This window comes from Bubalus bubalis, chromosome 4, assembly GCF_019923935.1.
Source record: "Bubalus bubalis isolate 160015118507 breed Murrah chromosome 4, NDDB_SH_1, whole genome shotgun sequence".
Classification (NCBI taxonomy): Eukaryota; Metazoa; Chordata; class Mammalia; order Artiodactyla; family Bovidae; genus Bubalus; species Bubalus bubalis.
In genome coordinates this window covers 19124113-19141631 of record NC_059160.1, presented here as the reverse complement: position 1 = coordinate 19141631, position 17519 = coordinate 19124113, and the positions used below count along the sequence as shown (strand labels likewise).

At 40.1% G+C, this 17519-nt stretch overlaps 1 protein-coding gene across 2 annotated transcripts in view; it reads left to right on the top strand.

Moving 5' to 3' along the window:
- Window positions 1-17519, top strand: part of LOC102403293 (pregnancy zone protein) — a 68652-nt gene that overhangs the window by 41355 nt on the left and 9778 nt on the right. For both annotated transcript variants that reach the window (XM_025283185.3, XR_006550378.2), the window contains exons 15-26: window positions 274-416; window positions 978-1127; window positions 3992-4156; window positions 5730-5823; window positions 7385-7571; window positions 7955-8183; window positions 8977-9103; window positions 9304-9425; window positions 10007-10058; window positions 16265-16348; window positions 16888-17064; window positions 17356-17443. In XM_025283185.3, the coding sequence (XP_025138970.2) occupies window positions 274-416; window positions 978-1127; window positions 3992-4156; window positions 5730-5823; window positions 7385-7571; window positions 7955-8183; window positions 8977-9103; window positions 9304-9425; window positions 10007-10058; window positions 16265-16348; window positions 16888-17064; window positions 17356-17443 (1618 nt within the window). The remainder of the gene's footprint in view (window positions 1-273; window positions 417-977; window positions 1128-3991; window positions 4157-5729; window positions 5824-7384; window positions 7572-7954; window positions 8184-8976; window positions 9104-9303; window positions 9426-10006; window positions 10059-16264; window positions 16349-16887; window positions 17065-17355; window positions 17444-17519) is intronic.

Below are 17519 nucleotides of genomic sequence, written 5' to 3'. Positions count from 1 at the left end.
GGAATGGCAACCCACTCCAGTAGTCTTGCCTGAAGAATTCCATGGACAGAGGAGCCTGGAGGGCTACAGTCCATGGAGTCACATAGTCAGACATGACTGAGAGACTAACACTTTCACTTTCACTGCAAGCACAAGGGCATAAAGGCAAGTCTTTTTGTAACTTTAGTACACTCCACATGTAAATAAGTAAAATAATTTGAGAGGCTCCTCTTTATAAAACTGAAGCTCTTCCCTCTTCCTAATCTATTATCTTGAACTTTCTTTACTTTGTAGTAAAAGGGGTATTTTCCTTCTCCTTCCGAGTGGAATCGGACATTGCTCCTATAGCCCGGTTACTTGTTTATACCATTTTACCTAATGGAGAAGTTATCGCAGATACTGAGGAGCTCGACATTGAAAACTGTTTTGCCAATAAGGTGGGTGTTTTGTTTAAGCCCAGTCCTTTTCTTCATCGCCTCTTTTTGAAGGATGGAAAATAAGGAACTTGTGGTCATTAACAGACTGTTAGGTAGTGCTTCTAAAACTTTCTGCCAAAGGATCTCTAACAGCAGAGAATGATAACAAAACCTGAGCAGTCTAATGGAGAAGTTCAAAGCAGGTGGCCATTAGCACGATTTCTTGCAAGTCTCTTGTTTTATCTGAAAATTCATGAGGAATTCAAAATATATTCTAGGGACTTTCCTGGGGTGTGTGCTGTGTGCTAAATTGCTTCACTCATATCCAACTCTTTGTGACCCTATGGACCATAGCCCACCAGGCTTCTCTGTCCATGGGATTCTCCAGGCATGAATACTGGAGTGGGTTGCCATGCCCTCCTCCAGGGGATCTTTCTGGTCCAGGGATCAAACCCGCATCTCTTACCTGCATTGCAGGTAGATTCTTGATCACTAGCACCACATGGGAAGCCTGGGGTAGAAGAGTGTCTTAAGATTGAAACAATTGGAAAATTCATTGCTATAATTATATCCTCCTTACAGGTAAATCTGAGCTTCTCCTCAGCCCAAGGCCTTCCAGCCTCAAACACCAGCCTGAAGATCACAGCCGCTCCTTACTCTCTCTGTGGCCTCCGAGCTGTGGACAAGAGTGTCCTACTAATGAAGCCTGAAGCTGAGTTCTCACCTCAGTCAGTGAGTCCCATCTCAATCTCGGATATCAGAAAATGCACACATGATATGACCATTTCTGGAAGCTGAAAGTTATACCTGCAAAGGACAAGTTCTTTAGAGTGTCATGAATAGTGCACTAAGTCACATAAGAGTTTGAATTCTACTTGTTTCTGAAAAAGACATTGCACAAGATGCTTTCCATAGATAATCTCACTTCATTGTCTGCTACAATGTATCAAAGACTGAGCTGTCTTGCTCATCTGTGCCTGGCACAGTCCTCACATGTAAAAGATGCTCAACACATTTTTAATGAGTAAAGAAATGAATAATTCCTTAAGGAGAGCATTATTACCTTCATTTTATGAAATAAGAAAACACAGCAGAGTTAGATTAAGCAACTATAGAAACAATGCACCAAAAAATATATTTTAAAGGTAGAACTTGAACCAAATTTTATTCAGTGCTATGTCTAACACACCACAATTCCAGATAGTATGTGAAATGTCAAATTTTTAAATCTTCTTCAAAGTCCAGGCACTTAACTTGTTTTAAGTATGGACAAAAGAGATTCCAGTCAAACTTGTCTTTTAAACATGTTTCTTGGGACTTCCCTGGTGGTCCAATAGATCAGACTCTGCTTCTACTGTGGGGATCTCAGATCCCTGCTCCGGCAATTAAGATCCCATATGCTGCGCAGCACAGCTAAAAAAAAAAAAAAAAAAAGCCATTTCTTATAATGAAAAACTTGTAAAAGAGTTCAGTAGTTTTACAGTCTTCATTGTCCATATATTTATTTAACAAATATCCACGGCATCTTGACTACAACATAGTGCTCTGAGAATAAGAGCTCTAATGGTGAAAAATAGATGTGGTCTTTGACCATTTTAGATTCATAGTCTCATGTGTTAATCAAGCAAGCAACAAAAACATATCAACATATAGTAGTTCTAAGTGTTGGTAAGTATCATTTAAGGAATAAACAGGATGTTGAGATGAAGAAAACAGTTGAACAAGTTTTAATGTAGTGATTGGGGATATCTTCTTGCATTTTCAGATAACAGGGGCAGGGGCAGGGAATGCAAAGAATGAAAGCAGCATGAAAGTCCTGAGGCCAGAACAACAGTGTTTCCAAAGGAAATGGTAATGACCTCACATAAAGTGGTGAGAGAAAAGGATGGTACAGGCAATAGGTGGAATGAAAAGTCAGGAAGATCATGAGGAGGACTGTGAACTTGGAGTGGAATTAGGCATTGACAGCAAAGTGAAACGTGAAAGTGAAGTCGCTCAGTCGTGTCTAACTCTTTTGTGATCCCATGGACTGTAGCCTACCAGGATCCTCCGTCCATGGGATTTTCCAAGCAAGAGTACTTGGAGCGGGTTGCCATTTCCTTCTCCAGGGGATCCTCCTGACCTAGGAATTGAATTGACAGCAAAGGCAGTGATATATCAGTGAGGACTTTAAAGCAGGAGAGCGACGATTTAGATTTACCTAGTTATGAAGATCCTGTTTGCTGTTCAGAGTATGGGAGCAAGAATGAAAGCGTGGAAATAGGAGGCTATGGTAGCAGCTTAGATAAGAGATGACAACAGGTCCGCATGGAGTCAGTGTGTCTTTAACAGCCTGAATACTGTACGACTGAGAAGGTGGCCTTATGATGGGGCTTCCTAGGTAAAGAACCTGCCTGCCAATGTAGAAGACATAAGAGATGCGGCTTCTATCCCTAGAATGGGAAGATCCCCTGGAGGAGGGCATGGCAACCCACTCCAGTATTCTTGCCTGGAGAATTCCATGGACAGAAGAGCCTGGTGGGCTACAGTCCATAGGGTCACAAAGAATCCAACACCACTGAAGCAACTTAGCATGCACGCACTAGGCAAAAACTGAACTAGAATGAATTTATTTCTAGGTTACCTTTGCATCTAGTTTCCTCCTGAGTTAAACTTGGTCCTAAAGCAGTAGAATGGGGAAAAAAAAAAACAAAAAACAAAAAACACTTGGTAAGAATGTAATCACATAAAGTGGGAAAAGGAAATATATTAAGTATTTACAGAGGTTGTTTCTAGGTGATGGATATGAAGGACTTCTATTGTTTCATAATGCTTCTCTGTACTCTCTATCTTTTTGCTTTCTTTTAAAAGTTGGACCTAGGGTCTGTCAACAGAGTGCAGTATGTCAGAAAGAGAAAACCAAATATCTTAACCCATATATGTAGAGTCTGGACAAATGGAACTGATGAACTTATTTCCAGGGCAGGAATAGAGACGAAGACAGAGAGAATGACATATAGACACAGGGTGGGGAAGGGGAAAGTGGGACGAATTGGGAAATTAGGACTGACATATATACATTACCATGTGTAAAATAGATGGTTAGCGGGAACCTGTTGTAAAGCAGAGGAAGCTCAGCTTGGTGCTCTGCTATGACCTAGAGGGGTGGGATGGGACGTGAGGTGGGAGGATGTTCCAAGAGGGAGGGGATACATATATACATATAGCTGATTCGCTTTGTTGTACAGCAGAAGCTAACACCCCATTGTAAAGCAATTATACACCAATAAATATAAATAAAATTCAAAAGATAAATTAAAAAAAAAAAAGTAGGCATTTGGGCTGGGAGACAAAGAAACTTGAGTTTTAGACTTACTCAAGCTAAATGACCTCTGAGTCTTTCATCAATGAATTTGATTTCTTTATACATTATTTTCTTTCGTACAACAACAGGATTGGGATCCATAACCTTTGATATCGCTCCATGATTTCTGTGTCATGTTTTATAATGTTGCTATGGGAATGTTAAATAAACACCAAGATCTCTTAAACTCCAGATTGAACATTATCTCACTTTATAAAATAAATAACAGTTTTTCCTTTGTTCTACTTTGCAGGTGTATAATTTGCTATCAGTAAAGAGAATCTTTAGCATGGGATATAGAGGCCCCATGAATGAAGATGGGGAAAAATGCATCAACGCGGAAGACATAACTCACAATGGAATCATTTACATTCCAAAGCAGGTCATCAGTGATGACGATGCTTACAGTATCTTTGAGGTAATTCCTCTTCCTAAAAACACAACCTAAATTGATCTCTACCTCATCATCAAGATGGAGAAGAAATGGATTTCTAAGCTCTAGAATCTGATCTTCCTCTCAACCACCAAAAGACAAAGCTATGATTAACAGAAAAATATTGAAAGGTCAGAGGCATGGAGAGCTTTGTACACACACAGACAGTCAGTCATGAATTTCTCTGGCACTTTAAGAGCAAGGGGTGTACTTTCAGGGCCCACAACTTTAACCAAGTTGATCCCAAAGCTAGTTGTCACCATGATACATCCTCTCAGTGATTCTCAGAGGTTCCAATATGTGAGAAAAACAAAGCAAACATTTCCCACAGAGCCTCTGACATCCTTAAAAAAAGTGAATACTCTGTTGGCAACCACGGTAACAGTCACTTCACAATAAATGAATCCGCAAATGACTGAATACATAAAGTAAAATACTGCGGCCAACAGTTTCCGTGCAGTAAAATTTCAGGTGAATTGAAAGTAGCTGTTCATAGAGAAGAATTTGCAAAAGTTGGAGTAGAAACATTAGCATGCCTTAGGTACGTTAGAGCAAATGTGTATCTTTAACTACAGTTAGGCAGAATTATGAAAAGGACGTTTTTCCGGGTTGTGAGATTAAATCTTAGCTCCACCAAAAAGGACTGAAAACACTCGCTATACCTTGAGGAAGCCATGCGTCCTACTGCTGTGGAGGTCTGCAGCTTAGCTGAGAGCAGTTTAAACCACCCTTTTCTGGAGCTTCCGCAATCAGTTGGTGGTGGAGGGAGAAAAAGAAGGCTCTTTATTAACTGTTAAATGTTGCTTTCTGACTTCTTTCTCCCTGTTCCATACCACTGGCACCACTGACAACGGTGCCTCAGAGTCCCACAGCTTCCCGAGCACTCTAGAGCACAGCAAGTAGTATTTAACTGTGACTAATATTGAAGAAGGAGGAAGTCTGTAGCAGAAATCAAGGAATCAAGCTACTGTGGATGTCTGAATGGGTGTTTTGCATGCAGAGTTTCAGTATACTTAAAACGGAGAAAGAAAAAAACGAAAGGATAAATCACAAAAGGGATGAGTTGAACACAGATATTCAGGCAAAGGCATATTTCCCAATAAAAACAAAGCAAAGTGTAATGACTATGAAGAAAAATCTCCAATATGCAACCCTACAATTTCAAATGAAAAGAAACAGAAAACTGTTCTCTGCAACAAAGTTAATGTGTGGTTTGAGGCAGGGGGAGGAAGGCAAGAAAAACATCCAAAGCTAAAACACTCAGTTTCTTGGAAGCAAAAGATAATTAAAGGGGCACCAAGCATATAGGAGACAAAATTCAGAAATAGGAATCAGAAGTAGATTCTAATCCCAACTCCCATTCATCAACTGGACGATCTGAACTCTCTGTGACCCCATTTTCATTTTTATAAAATACCTCTCTTCTCCATTGGGTGGAATTTTCACGATAATCCTATGAGTTCTATGTATAATACTAAGGGTATAATACAGATGTAAGAAAATATCCCAGTCTCCAGACTGGATTGCCAATATGCTTTAATAATTATTTTTCTTCCAGTCTGTAGGATTAAGTATTTTTACCAACTCAAAAATCCACAAGCCACATTTTTGTCAGCCGCTTCCATATCCAGGAATGTCTATGAACTATGGAGGTAAGGGTGAAAGTTATTTATCCGCTAAAATAATAAAAAAATAACATTTTGCTAGGTTGGGATAAAAACCCAATTTTTTAAGTACTGAATGTTATGACTCTGCAGCAATTTCTTGGTAAAATTTCCTCAAATAACTTTTTTCTCTAGAAAAAAAAAATGAAACATTATAATTTCTCTATCTCTCTCTGATCAAAATTAAATACAGTCTTGGTACTTTAAATCCTCTTTATCTACTGTGCCTTCAGTATCTGAATTAGTCAAGATAAGATAAATTATACCGTCTTAGCAAACAAACCTCCACATCTCAGAGTCTAAGCACCTAACAGTTTATTTTAATGCTCTCACAAAAACTTCTTGTGAGACCAGGAGCTGTTCAAAACACCTCCATTGGTCAGAACACTGACCAATCATTGTCAAGGAGATTCATTCAGCTTTCCTCTTGTGACTCCATCTCCAGCATGCCTTTCAAGGTTACTGTCTTGGGGGAGAAGGAGTAGATATGCACATGACTTTACAGCGAGCTGTGGAAGTGGCACAAATCACAGTGCCCTACCTGCAAGGGATCTGAGAAATGTGAACGATTATATGGATATTATTTGGCTCTGTCATTCTTTTATGGAAATCAGTGATTCTGACAAGTTGAATAATAGAATAGAATAATTCAGCTTTTGGAAGACATACTGTTAGTCTCCTTGTGTATCTCAAGTATACATAGAAAAGAGGAAAAGTCAAAAAGATTTTATTTTCTCTTCTGCTGCTAACAGAGACATTTCTCTAGGCATGCTGAGATGCCTACAAATCCTGTTTCCCCCTGTGCTGTGTGCTGAGCTACGTCGCTTCAGTCGTGTCCAACTCTTTGTGAGCCTATAAACTGTAGCCTGCCAGGCTCCTCTGTCCATGAGATTCTTGAATATTGAAGTGGGTTGCCAAGCCCGCCTCCATGGGATCTTCCTGACCCAGGGATTGAACTCATGTCTCTTATGTCTCCTACATTGGCAGGCAGGTTCTTTACCACTAGTGACACCTGGGAAGCCCATAAGCAATATGTGCTGTGCTGTTCTTAGTCACTTAGTCATATCTGACTCTTTGCAACCCCATAGACTGTAGCCTGCCAGGCTCCTCTGTCCATGGGGATTCTCCAGGCAAGAATACTGGAGTGGGTTGCCGTGCCCTCCTCCAGGGGGTCTTCCCGACCCAGGGATCAAACTCAGGTCTCCCACATTGCAGGCGGATTCTTTACCATCTGAGTGGTATAGGGGTGTTAAACTACTCTTTATTCTTCCTTTCACCAGTTGAAAAATCAGCTTAGGGGTAGTTACATTTGTTTTCATTTCTAGAGAAAAATACATTTGCCTCTAAACTATTTGATGAAGCAGCAGGATTAACCTTCCAATAAGACAACTAGATGAGTAAACAAAGTAAGAAGGTGGTAGGGTAAATTGTTCTAATAAAAGACATTCCCTGAGCGTATGGCCTTGTTCTACTTGATACACAAGGCAGCTCTGAGAAATTGATGATAAAACTCAGGCTTACATTAAGCCCTCTTGTTGTCTCTCCACAGCTCCAGGTCTAGCAGGTTCACAAGGCCTACCAGTCCCCATACATGGAATGGCTGCTCCTCCAGCAGGTATAGATGCAAGGGGAGTTTATCCATTGAGTGCGAGCGAAGACTCTTCAGCCATGAAAGTGAAAGAAACAATCCGGAAGTATTTTCCTGAGACCTGGATCTGGGAGTTGATGCCACTCGAGTAAGTTGTGTCCTGCTTGGAACTGAGAATTTGAATCCTCCTCTACGATTCTGGTGTAATCGTAGGGCTCCCAGTCCTTTCTGTTCTGCCCCACTCTTTTCTGATAGATGTGTAGATTCATAGTTCATTTATCTCATAGCTAAACAATGCAATTTTGTTTTTCTAATTTAGTCCTGAGATACTTAAAACAATAGAAAGCCACGCTTGACCCTAAAAAGAAAAAAAAAAAATTTCAGAGACCTCTCTAGGAGCACCAAACTTTATATCAAGTTTAGCATTTATCACACTGGGTTTCTAAAGTGTCATGCTCTAGAGTCAGCTGTGGTCCATGCTTTTAAGAAAAGGAATTCATTTACTCTCATCTTCTTTTTTCCCCTCTCTAGTATGTGGGGCAAACATGAGTTGGCAATCAAGGTCCCTGACACCATCACGGAGTGGAAGGCCAGTGCCCTCTGCTTGTCTGGAACAGCAGGGCTTGGACTCTCACCCACCGTCTCTCTCACAGCCTTCCAGCCCTTCTTCCTGGAACTCACTCTTCCCTATTCTGTGGTTCGAGGAGAAGCCTTCACACTCAAAGCCACTGTGTTCAACTATCTGTCTCATTGCATTCGGGTAAGGGCACTTGTCTGGATGTAAGTGAAGGTAGGAGGAAGGAACACACCATTCATTTCTTAAATCTCCCCCATGTCATCTCCTAGTAAATCATAATTGAATACAATGTGGCCTAATTTTGGACTAGAATAGGTGCTAAGAACAAAGCTCCCCAACAGGTCCAAGGTGGTAAGGTTACAACCATCCGGGCTTCCCTAGTGACTCAGATAGTAAAGAATCTGTCTGCAGTGTGGGAGACCTGGGTTCAATCCCTGGGTTGGGAAGATCCCCTGAAGAAGGTAATGTCAACCCACTCCAGTATTCTCGCCTGGAGAATCCCCAAGGACAGAGGAGCCTGGTGGGCTACAGTCCAGGGAGTCGCAAAGAGTCAGACACAACTGAGTGAATGAGACTTTCACTTTCAAGTGCTAAGAACAAAGCTCCCCAACAGATCCAAGGTGGTAAGGTTATAGTCATCCAGGACTCTATTTTGTTTGTGTATTCCTGAATTCAGATATTACTCCCACCTGATTATTTTTTCACCCTAACAAAAGAAAAATATTTCTTCCTTGTGTTGACACAAGCCTAAATCCTGAGTATTTATCCTGATTTCCGTCAGTTTTTCAATGTCCTTATGGCAAACATCTAAACTACAAAATACTGACAGCATTTACCTTGGCTGAACAGCTTCTCAAAGCCTCTCATTAGTATGCATTGTTCCTTTAAGCGTCTTTCCCTCCTCCTGCCCTGACACTCCATTACTGACCTTTTCCCTGTGTTCTTTGTCCAACTTGTGGGTGGGAATGGGGGACAGGTGAGCATACAGCTGGAGGCCTCTTCTGCCTTCTTGGCCATCCCAGTAGAAAAGAATGAAGAATCTCACTGTGTCTGTGGAAACAAGCAGAGAACCATGTCCTGGGCTGTGACTCCAAAGTCACTGGGTGAGTGATAATGGTGTTCACAAATCCTACTTCTTTTGTTGTAATGATTGCTTTCCATTCCCACTCAGATGCATGCTTTTCTCTCCTCCTTTGACAATGATCAATGGAAGGAAAACAATTATATATACTGGAGAGGCTTAAAAAAAAGAAACCATTCAATATAGGATCACTGTTAACTCCTTAAGAATTTTATTCCCCAGGAGAGGTGAATTTCACAGCTACTGCAGAAGCCTTGCGGTCTCAGGAACTATGTGGCAATAAGGTGCCTCACTTCCCAGAAGTTGGACAGAAGGACACCGTTATCAAGCCTTTACTAGTTGAGGTATGAAGGTCTAATTTCTCTGAGTCTCAGAAGCTTTATTATGGAAATCACATTATCTAACATGTATGTGGCAGTGACATTTCATTCCCATGAATATGAATATATCCACAACTCAAGCTTTCACTAACATTTTCTCTTCTAAAGTGATTGCTTCTTCTCTGATACATTATCACTTCTCTTTTTTTTTAATTCATTTTTTAATTGGAGAATAATTGCTTTACAATGTTGTATTAGCTTCTACTGTATAACAATGTGAATCAGCTATATGTATACATGTATCCCCTCCTTCTGAATCCTCCCTTCCACTCACCTCCCAAATCCCATCCCTCTAAGTCATTACAGAGCACTGAGCTGAGCTCCCTATGCTATACAGCAGCTTCTCACTAGTTATCTATTTCACACACAGTAATATATATATGTCAATACTACTCTCTCAATTCGCCCCACCCTCTCCTTCCTTCCTGTATCCACAAGTTTGTTCTCTATTCCTTCCCTGTAAATAGGTTCCTCAGTACCATTTTTCTAGATTCCATATATATACAGATAACTTTTCTTCTTAATTTTCTTCTTTCAATACAAAGCCTGAAGGAATAGAAAGAGAAGAAACTTTCAACACACTTCTCTGTGCATCAGGTAAGTGTCAGAAATAGATAAAATTTTTATGTTAAGCCACTTGCCAAAGTATATGACGTGAAATGCCCTTGGAGGCACGTTTTCTCTGGTGGGAAAAAAAAGGAAAGAAGTATATTATCCCATGTGCAAATCAAAGAACATTTGATAGAGAACAATCTTTTCCTGATGAGAGCATCGAAAAGTTAAAGAGATTCACCTAAAAATTCTTGGCCAATAATGAGGACTAAAGCTGATGACTATCGGACAGGATTCTTTCCAATACACCTTGCTTCCCAAACTTCTTCCTACACAATTTTCCAAATATTGAAATATCTTTGTGGCACTAGTATTACTGGTTATTCAGTTAATAGTTTAAGTGTATTCATGTTTTTGTTTAAAGAAATTATTTGAAGAATTTTAGGTCACTAACATATAGAGAAAAACAATCTTTAATGAACCCTTAGAATTACCATCTAAACTTTCATCCATTCATTTAGAAAATGACTATTAAAATGTTCAACTCTGCACTATCTAAAATCATCTTGAGAACAATGCTTAGTGTACAGATGGCCTCTCTTCTCTATTTAAGTATCCCCTGATAATCTCAGCTAGTCACAGAACTTTAATAACTTTGTATCAGAGACAACAAAATGTGTATATCTTCGGTCCATACCTCTTTCCTGAACTGAGACTCATGTATTCAACTGTTCACTTACCATCTCCACTTGCAGGCTTGAAGGTCTAAGAGGTCTCTCAAAACTAGCTTCCTCAAAACTGAACCCCTGCAGGACTCGCTGCTTCTACAGTTTTCTTCATCTCAGATGCTGCTGCTGCGATGCAAATCCTATTCTTCTGCTTGCTGGAGATAAAAATTTTGGAGTTGTCCTTTAATTATATTCTTTCTCTTTTACTCCACACCCATTCAATTCCAAATCTAGTTGTTTCTACCTTTAAATATTATTCAGAATTTTCCCACTTCTCACCATGTCCACTCCTGCTCTAGACCTTTCTCTCTTGGATCATCTCAACCACCTCCTAACCGGTCTCCTAGTCATCTCCCCTTGTTCTTCTATAGCAAGAGAATCATTGCAAAGCATATTTCACACCATGCCCCTCCTCTGTTCAGAATATTCCAAGAGTCTCCCATGTCCCTCAAAGTTAGAGCATGTCTCCAACCTCACCTACCAAGCCTTTCTACCCTTGTGACTTCATACCTTCTTACCCTGTCCTCTACTCACCCTGCTCTTCCTAGTCTCATCACACTGGTCTCCTAATCTATCTTGGAACACATCCAGCATGCTCTCATCTTTGGTGTCTTTTCATGTTTTGTTCCTTCTTCCAGCAAGTCTCTTCCCTTCAGATCAGATCAGATCAGATCAGTCACTCAGTCGTGTTTGACTCTTTGCGACCCATGAATAGCAGCACACCAGGCCTCCCTGTCCATCACCAACTCCCGGAGTTCACTCAGACTCATGTCCATCAAGTCAGTGATGCCATCCAGCCATCTCATCCTCTGTCATCCCCTTCTCCTCTTGCCCCCAATCCCTCCCAGCATCAGAGTCTTTTCCAATGAGTCAACTCTTCGCATGAGGTGGCCAAAGTATTGGAGTTTCAGCTTTAGCATCAGTCCTTCCAAAGAACACCCAGGACTGATCTCCTTCAGAATGGACTGGCTGGATGTCCTCGCAGTCCAAGGGACTCTGAAGAGTCTTCTCCAACACCACAGTTCAAAAGCATCAATTCGTCGGTGCTCAGCCTTCTTCACAGTCCAACTCTCACATCCATACATGACCACAGGAAAAACCATAGCCTTGACTAGACGAACCTTTGTTGGCAAAGTAATATCTCTGCTTTTGAATATGCTATCTAGGTTGGTCATAACTTTCCTTCCAAGGAGTAAGTGTCTTTTAATTTCATGGCTGCAGTCACCATCTGCAGTGATTTTGGAGCCCAGAAAAATAAAGTCTGACACTGTTCCCATTGTTTCCCCATCTATTTCCCTTGAAGTGATGGGACCGGATGCCATGATCTTCATTTTCTGAATGTTGAGCTTCAAGCCAACTTTTTCACTCTCCACTTTCACTTTCATCAGGAGGCTTTTTAGTTCTTCTTCACTTTCTGCCATAAGGGTGGTGTCATCTGCATATCTGAGGTGATTGATATTTCTCCCGGCAATCTTGATTCCAGTTTGTGCTTCTTCCAGCCCAGCGTTTCTCATGATGTACTCTGCATATAAGTTAAATAAGCAGGGTTTATTTTACTTCAGGCACTCTGTCTATCAGATCTAATCCCTGGAATTTATTTGTCAGTTCCACTGTATAATTGTAAGGAATTATATCATACCTGAATGGTCTAGTGGCTTTCCCTACCTTCTTCAATTTAAGTCTGAATTTTGCAATAAAGAGTTCATGATCTGAGCCACAGTCAGCTCCTGGTCTTATTTTGCTGACTATATAGAGCTTCTTCATCTTTGGCTGCAAACATTTTAATAGTCATTTTCTAAATGAATGGATGAAAGTTTAGATGGTAATTCTAAGGGTTCATTAAAGATTGTTTTTCTCTATATGTTAGTGACCTACTTGACGTACTCCTTTTCCTATTTGGAACCAGTCTGTTGTTCCATGTCCAGTTCTAAGTGTTGCTTTTTACTCCCTGATTTACTTAGTCTTCATCACTTATGATTTTTTAAAACTATTTATATATTTATTTATTTTGGCTATTCAGTTCAGTTCAGTCACTCAGTCATGTCTGACTCTTTGTGACCCCATGGACTGCAGCCTACCAGGCTTCCCTGTCCATCACCAACTCCCAGAGTTTGCTCAAACTCATGTCCATTGAGTCGGTGATGCCATCCAACCATCTCATCCTCTGTCATCCCCTTCTCCTCCTGCCTTCAATCGTTCCTAGCATCAGGGTCTTTTCGAACAAGTCAGTTCTTTGCATCAGTTGGCCAAAGTATTGCAGTTTCAGCTTTGGCATCACTCCTTCCAGTGAATATTCAGGACTGATTTCCTTTAGCATGGACTGGTTGGATCTCCTTGCAGTCCAAGGGACTCTCAAGATTTTTCTCCAACACCAAATTTCAAAACCATCAATTCTTCGGAACTCAGCTTTCTTTATGGTCCAACTCTCACATCCATACATGACTACTGAAAAAACTATAGCTTTGACTAGACAGACCTTTATTGGCAAAGTAATGTCTCTGCTTTTTAATATGCTGTCTAGGTTGGTCTTAGTTTTTCTTCCAAAGAGCAAGCGCCTTTTAATTTCAGGGCTGCAGCCACCATCTGCAGTGATTTTGGAGCCCAAAAATATAAAGTGTCTCACTGTCTCCATTGTTTGCCCATCTATTTGCCATGAAGTGATGGGACCAGATGCCATGATCTTTGTTTTTTGAATGTTGAGTTTTAAGCCAGCTTTTTCACTCTCCCTTTTCACTTTCATCAAGAGGCTCTTTATTTCTTCATCATTTTCTGCCATAAGGGTGGTGTCATCTGTGTATCTGAGGTTATTGATAGTTCTCCTGGCAATATTGATTCCAAGTAGTGTTTCATCTAGCCCAGCATTTTGCATGATGTACTCTGCATATAAGCAAGGTGACAATTTTCAGCCTTGACATACTCCTTTCCCAATTTGGAACCAGTCTGTTCTTCCATGTCCAGTTCAAACTGTTGCTTCTTGACCTGCATAGATATTTCTCAAGAGGCAGGTAAGGTGGTCTGGTATTCCCATCTCTTTCAGAATTTTCCACAGTTTGTTGTGATCCCACAGTCAAAGATTGTGGCATAATTAATAAAGTAGAAGTAGATGTTTTTCTGATATTCTCTTGCTTTTTCAATGATAGAATGGATGTTGGCAATTTGACCTCTGGTTCCTCTCCCTTTTCTAAATCCAGCTTGAAGATGTGAAGTTCATGGTTCATGTACTGTTGAAGCCTGGCTTGGAGAATTTTGAGCATTACTTTGCTAGTGTGTGAGATGAGTGCAATTGTGCGGTAGTTTGAACATTCCTTGGCACTGCCTTTCTTTGGGATTGGAGTGAAAACTGACCTTTTCCAGTCCTGTGGCCACTGCTGAGTTTTCTAAATTTTCTAGCATATTGAGTACAGCACTTTCACAGCATCATCTTTTATGGTCTGAAATAGCTCAACTGGAATCTCATTACCTCTACTAGCTTTGTTCACAGTGATGCTTCCTAAGGCCCACTTGACTTCACATTCCAGGATGTCTGGCTCTAGGTCAGTGATCACGCCATTGCAGTTGGGTCATGAAGAACTTTTTTGTATAGTTCTGTGTATTCTTGCCACCTCTTCTTAATATCTTCTGCTTCTGTTAGGTCCATACCATTTCTGTCCTTTATTGTGCCCATCTTTCCATGAAATGTTCCCTTGTAATTTTCTTGAAGAGATCTTCAATCTTTCCCATTCTATTGTTTTCCTCTATTTCTTTGCATTGATCACTGAGGAAGGCTTTCTTATCTCTCCTTGCTATTCTTTGGAACTCTGTATTCAAATGGGTATAGCTTTCCTTTTCTCCTTTGTCTTTTTCTTCTTTTCTCAGCTATTTGTAAAGCCTCCTCAGACAGCCATCTTGCCTTTTTGCATTTCTTTTTCTTAGGGATGGTCTTGCTCCCTGTCTCCTGTACAATGTCACAAACCTCTGTCCATAGTTCTTCAGGCACTCTGTCTATCAGATTTAATCCCTGGAATTTATTTGTCAGTTCCACTGTATAATTGTAAGGAATTATATCATACCTGAATGGTCTAGTGGCTTTCCCTACTTTGTTCAATTTAAGTCTGAATTTTGCAATAAAGAGTTCATGATCTGAGCCACAGTCAGCTCCTGGTCTTATTTTGCTGACTATATAGAGCTTCTTCATCTTTGGCTGCAAATAATATAATCAATCTGATTTCGGTATTGACCATCTGGTGATGTCCATGTGTACAGTCTTCTCTTGTGTTGTTGGAAGAGGGTGTTTTTTATGACCAGTGCAATTTCTTGGCAAAACTTAGCCTTTGCCCTGCTTCATTTTGTACTCCAAGGCCAAATTTGCCTGTTACTCCAGGTATCTCTTGACTTCCTACTTTTGTATTCCAGTCCCCTATGATGAAAAAGACATCTTTATTGAGTGTTAGTTCTAGAAGATCTGGTAGGTCTTCAGAGAACCATTCAACTTCAGCTTCCTCAGCATTACTGGTTGGGGCATAGACTTGGATTACTGTAATACTGAATGGCTTCCCTTGGAAATGAACAGAGATCATTCTGTTATTTTTGAGATTGCACCCAAGTACTGCATTTTGGACTCTTGTTGACTATGAAGGCTACTCCATTTCTTCTAAGGGATTCTTGCCCACAGTAGTAGATACAATGGTCATCTGAATTAAATTTGCCCATTCCAGTCCATTTTAATTCATTGATTCCTAAAATGTCAATATTCACTCTTGTCATCTCCTGTTTGACCACTTCTAATTTACCTTAATTCACAGACCTAACATTCCCTGTTCCTTTCTGATTTTGGCTATACCAGGTCTTAGTTGGGGCAAGTGGATCTAGTTCCCTGACCAGGGATTGAACCCAGGCCCCCTGATTTGAGAGCATGGAGTTTTAGCCACTGAACCACCAGGGAAGTACCTGATTTTTTAATCAACGAGTATTTAGATGGCAACTTTATCCCCACACCCTACACTTCCTGGTTTACCTTGCCTCACTAGCTCACTCATATAAACACTCTGCTTTATTTTTTGTATAGAACTTATCAGTATCTAGCATACTAAAAATTCGTTATTTTATTACTCCCATCAAAATGAACTTATTATGATGTCAGGAAATGTCTTCCAAAAATTGCTATATCACTGCACTTAATACAGAAGCTGGTACATAGCACATACTTAATACATATTTATGGAGTAAATATGATTTTTTTTACAACCACTAGCTATAGTATAAGTTAAGATAAACAATAAAAAGAAGGAAATAAGTATAACATAAGGTATATGCTTATACAGAGATCTATAGAGATTTAGCACAAATATATATGATTAATATGAACTTCACTGTGAGATGAATTGTGGCTCTAGCAGAAACTTGGATTGCATCAAAGAAATTAAATAATAACTAAGAAAAACGTGATGTTGGATCTTGATCATAGAGAAGGGAAAAAATGCAAACAGAGCTAGAACATTTCTCTCATTTTTCCCTCCCTTCTGTGTATTTGTCTTGTTTCATTAGAAACTGGAGGATTTGAAAAGTTGTCATTAAAACTTCCTTCAAATGTGGTTGAAGGTTCTGCCAGGGCGACATATTCAGTTTTGGGTGAGTCTCCCATCCCAAAAGAAGCATCTGTCCATCCCTTTAACTCTAGTGCATGGGGTCTCATCATCACTTCCTAATGAAGTCCCTGTGTCTAGGCATTGGACTGAGAGAAAGCACCAAGAACCACACTGTGTACTAATGGGAAAGAGGGGCTGAATCAATGCTGTGCTACATCTTAAACCTTGATATACTCTAAAGAGTAAGGAGAGTCATCTCTTTGTGCTCTCACCTTCAAGATATTGGCTAGATAATGATGCTTTCTACTAGAGATGAAACTAATCCTTTTTTTACCAGATGTGTGACTCATCAGAAAGGTATATCCTGCCATTTTGGTCTTTTACTATGTTTTCCCATCTTTGAACATCTACTTTATTGTTCCCACATTTCTCTTTCTATTCTTGTTTTTCTTCACCTCTTATGCTTTCTGATCCTCCCCTTTATACATGATTTGGCTTCTCACTTAGCTAGGCATCTATTTTCCTACCCTAACATCAATCAGCTGAGTTCCTCTAAACTTTTTTCTGTATTTCATTCCTCAGGTGATATACTAGGCTCTGCAATGCAAAATCTTCAGAATCTTCTCCGGATGCCCTATGGTTGTGGAGAACAGAATATGGTCCTTTTCACCCCTAACATCTATGTTCTGAACTATCTAAATGAGACAGGACAGCTGACTGAGAAGATCAAGTCCAAAGCCATCAGCTACCTCATCAGTGGTGAGAGATTACCCCCAAAGGAAAAACATTAGTTGATTTCCTAAATATCTCCTCCATTGAACTCAAATCTACGTCCCTTCAATTAAGATTTAGTAATTACCTTTGCTGTGACATCCAACAAGATGTTTCACAATACAACCACAGAATTAAATGGCATCATCAAATCTTGGAGACTTTGTAGTAAAATAGTAGCTTCCCTGTGATTCCTCAATGAGTTTTAAGGAAAAGCCTGATTCCTTCTCCAGTGTCTCTATTATTTCCTAAATCTATGCAAACATTCTTCTTCTTCAGGTTACCAAAGACAGTTGAACTATAAGCACAGTGATGGTTCTTACAGCACCTTTGGGGATCGTGATGGTAGAAGTCAGGGAAACACTTGGTAAGATAATTATTTCCATATGCTCTCTGTAGATCCAAGATGTTTCAGATAACTGGAAATAGCTCTTATCTGATAC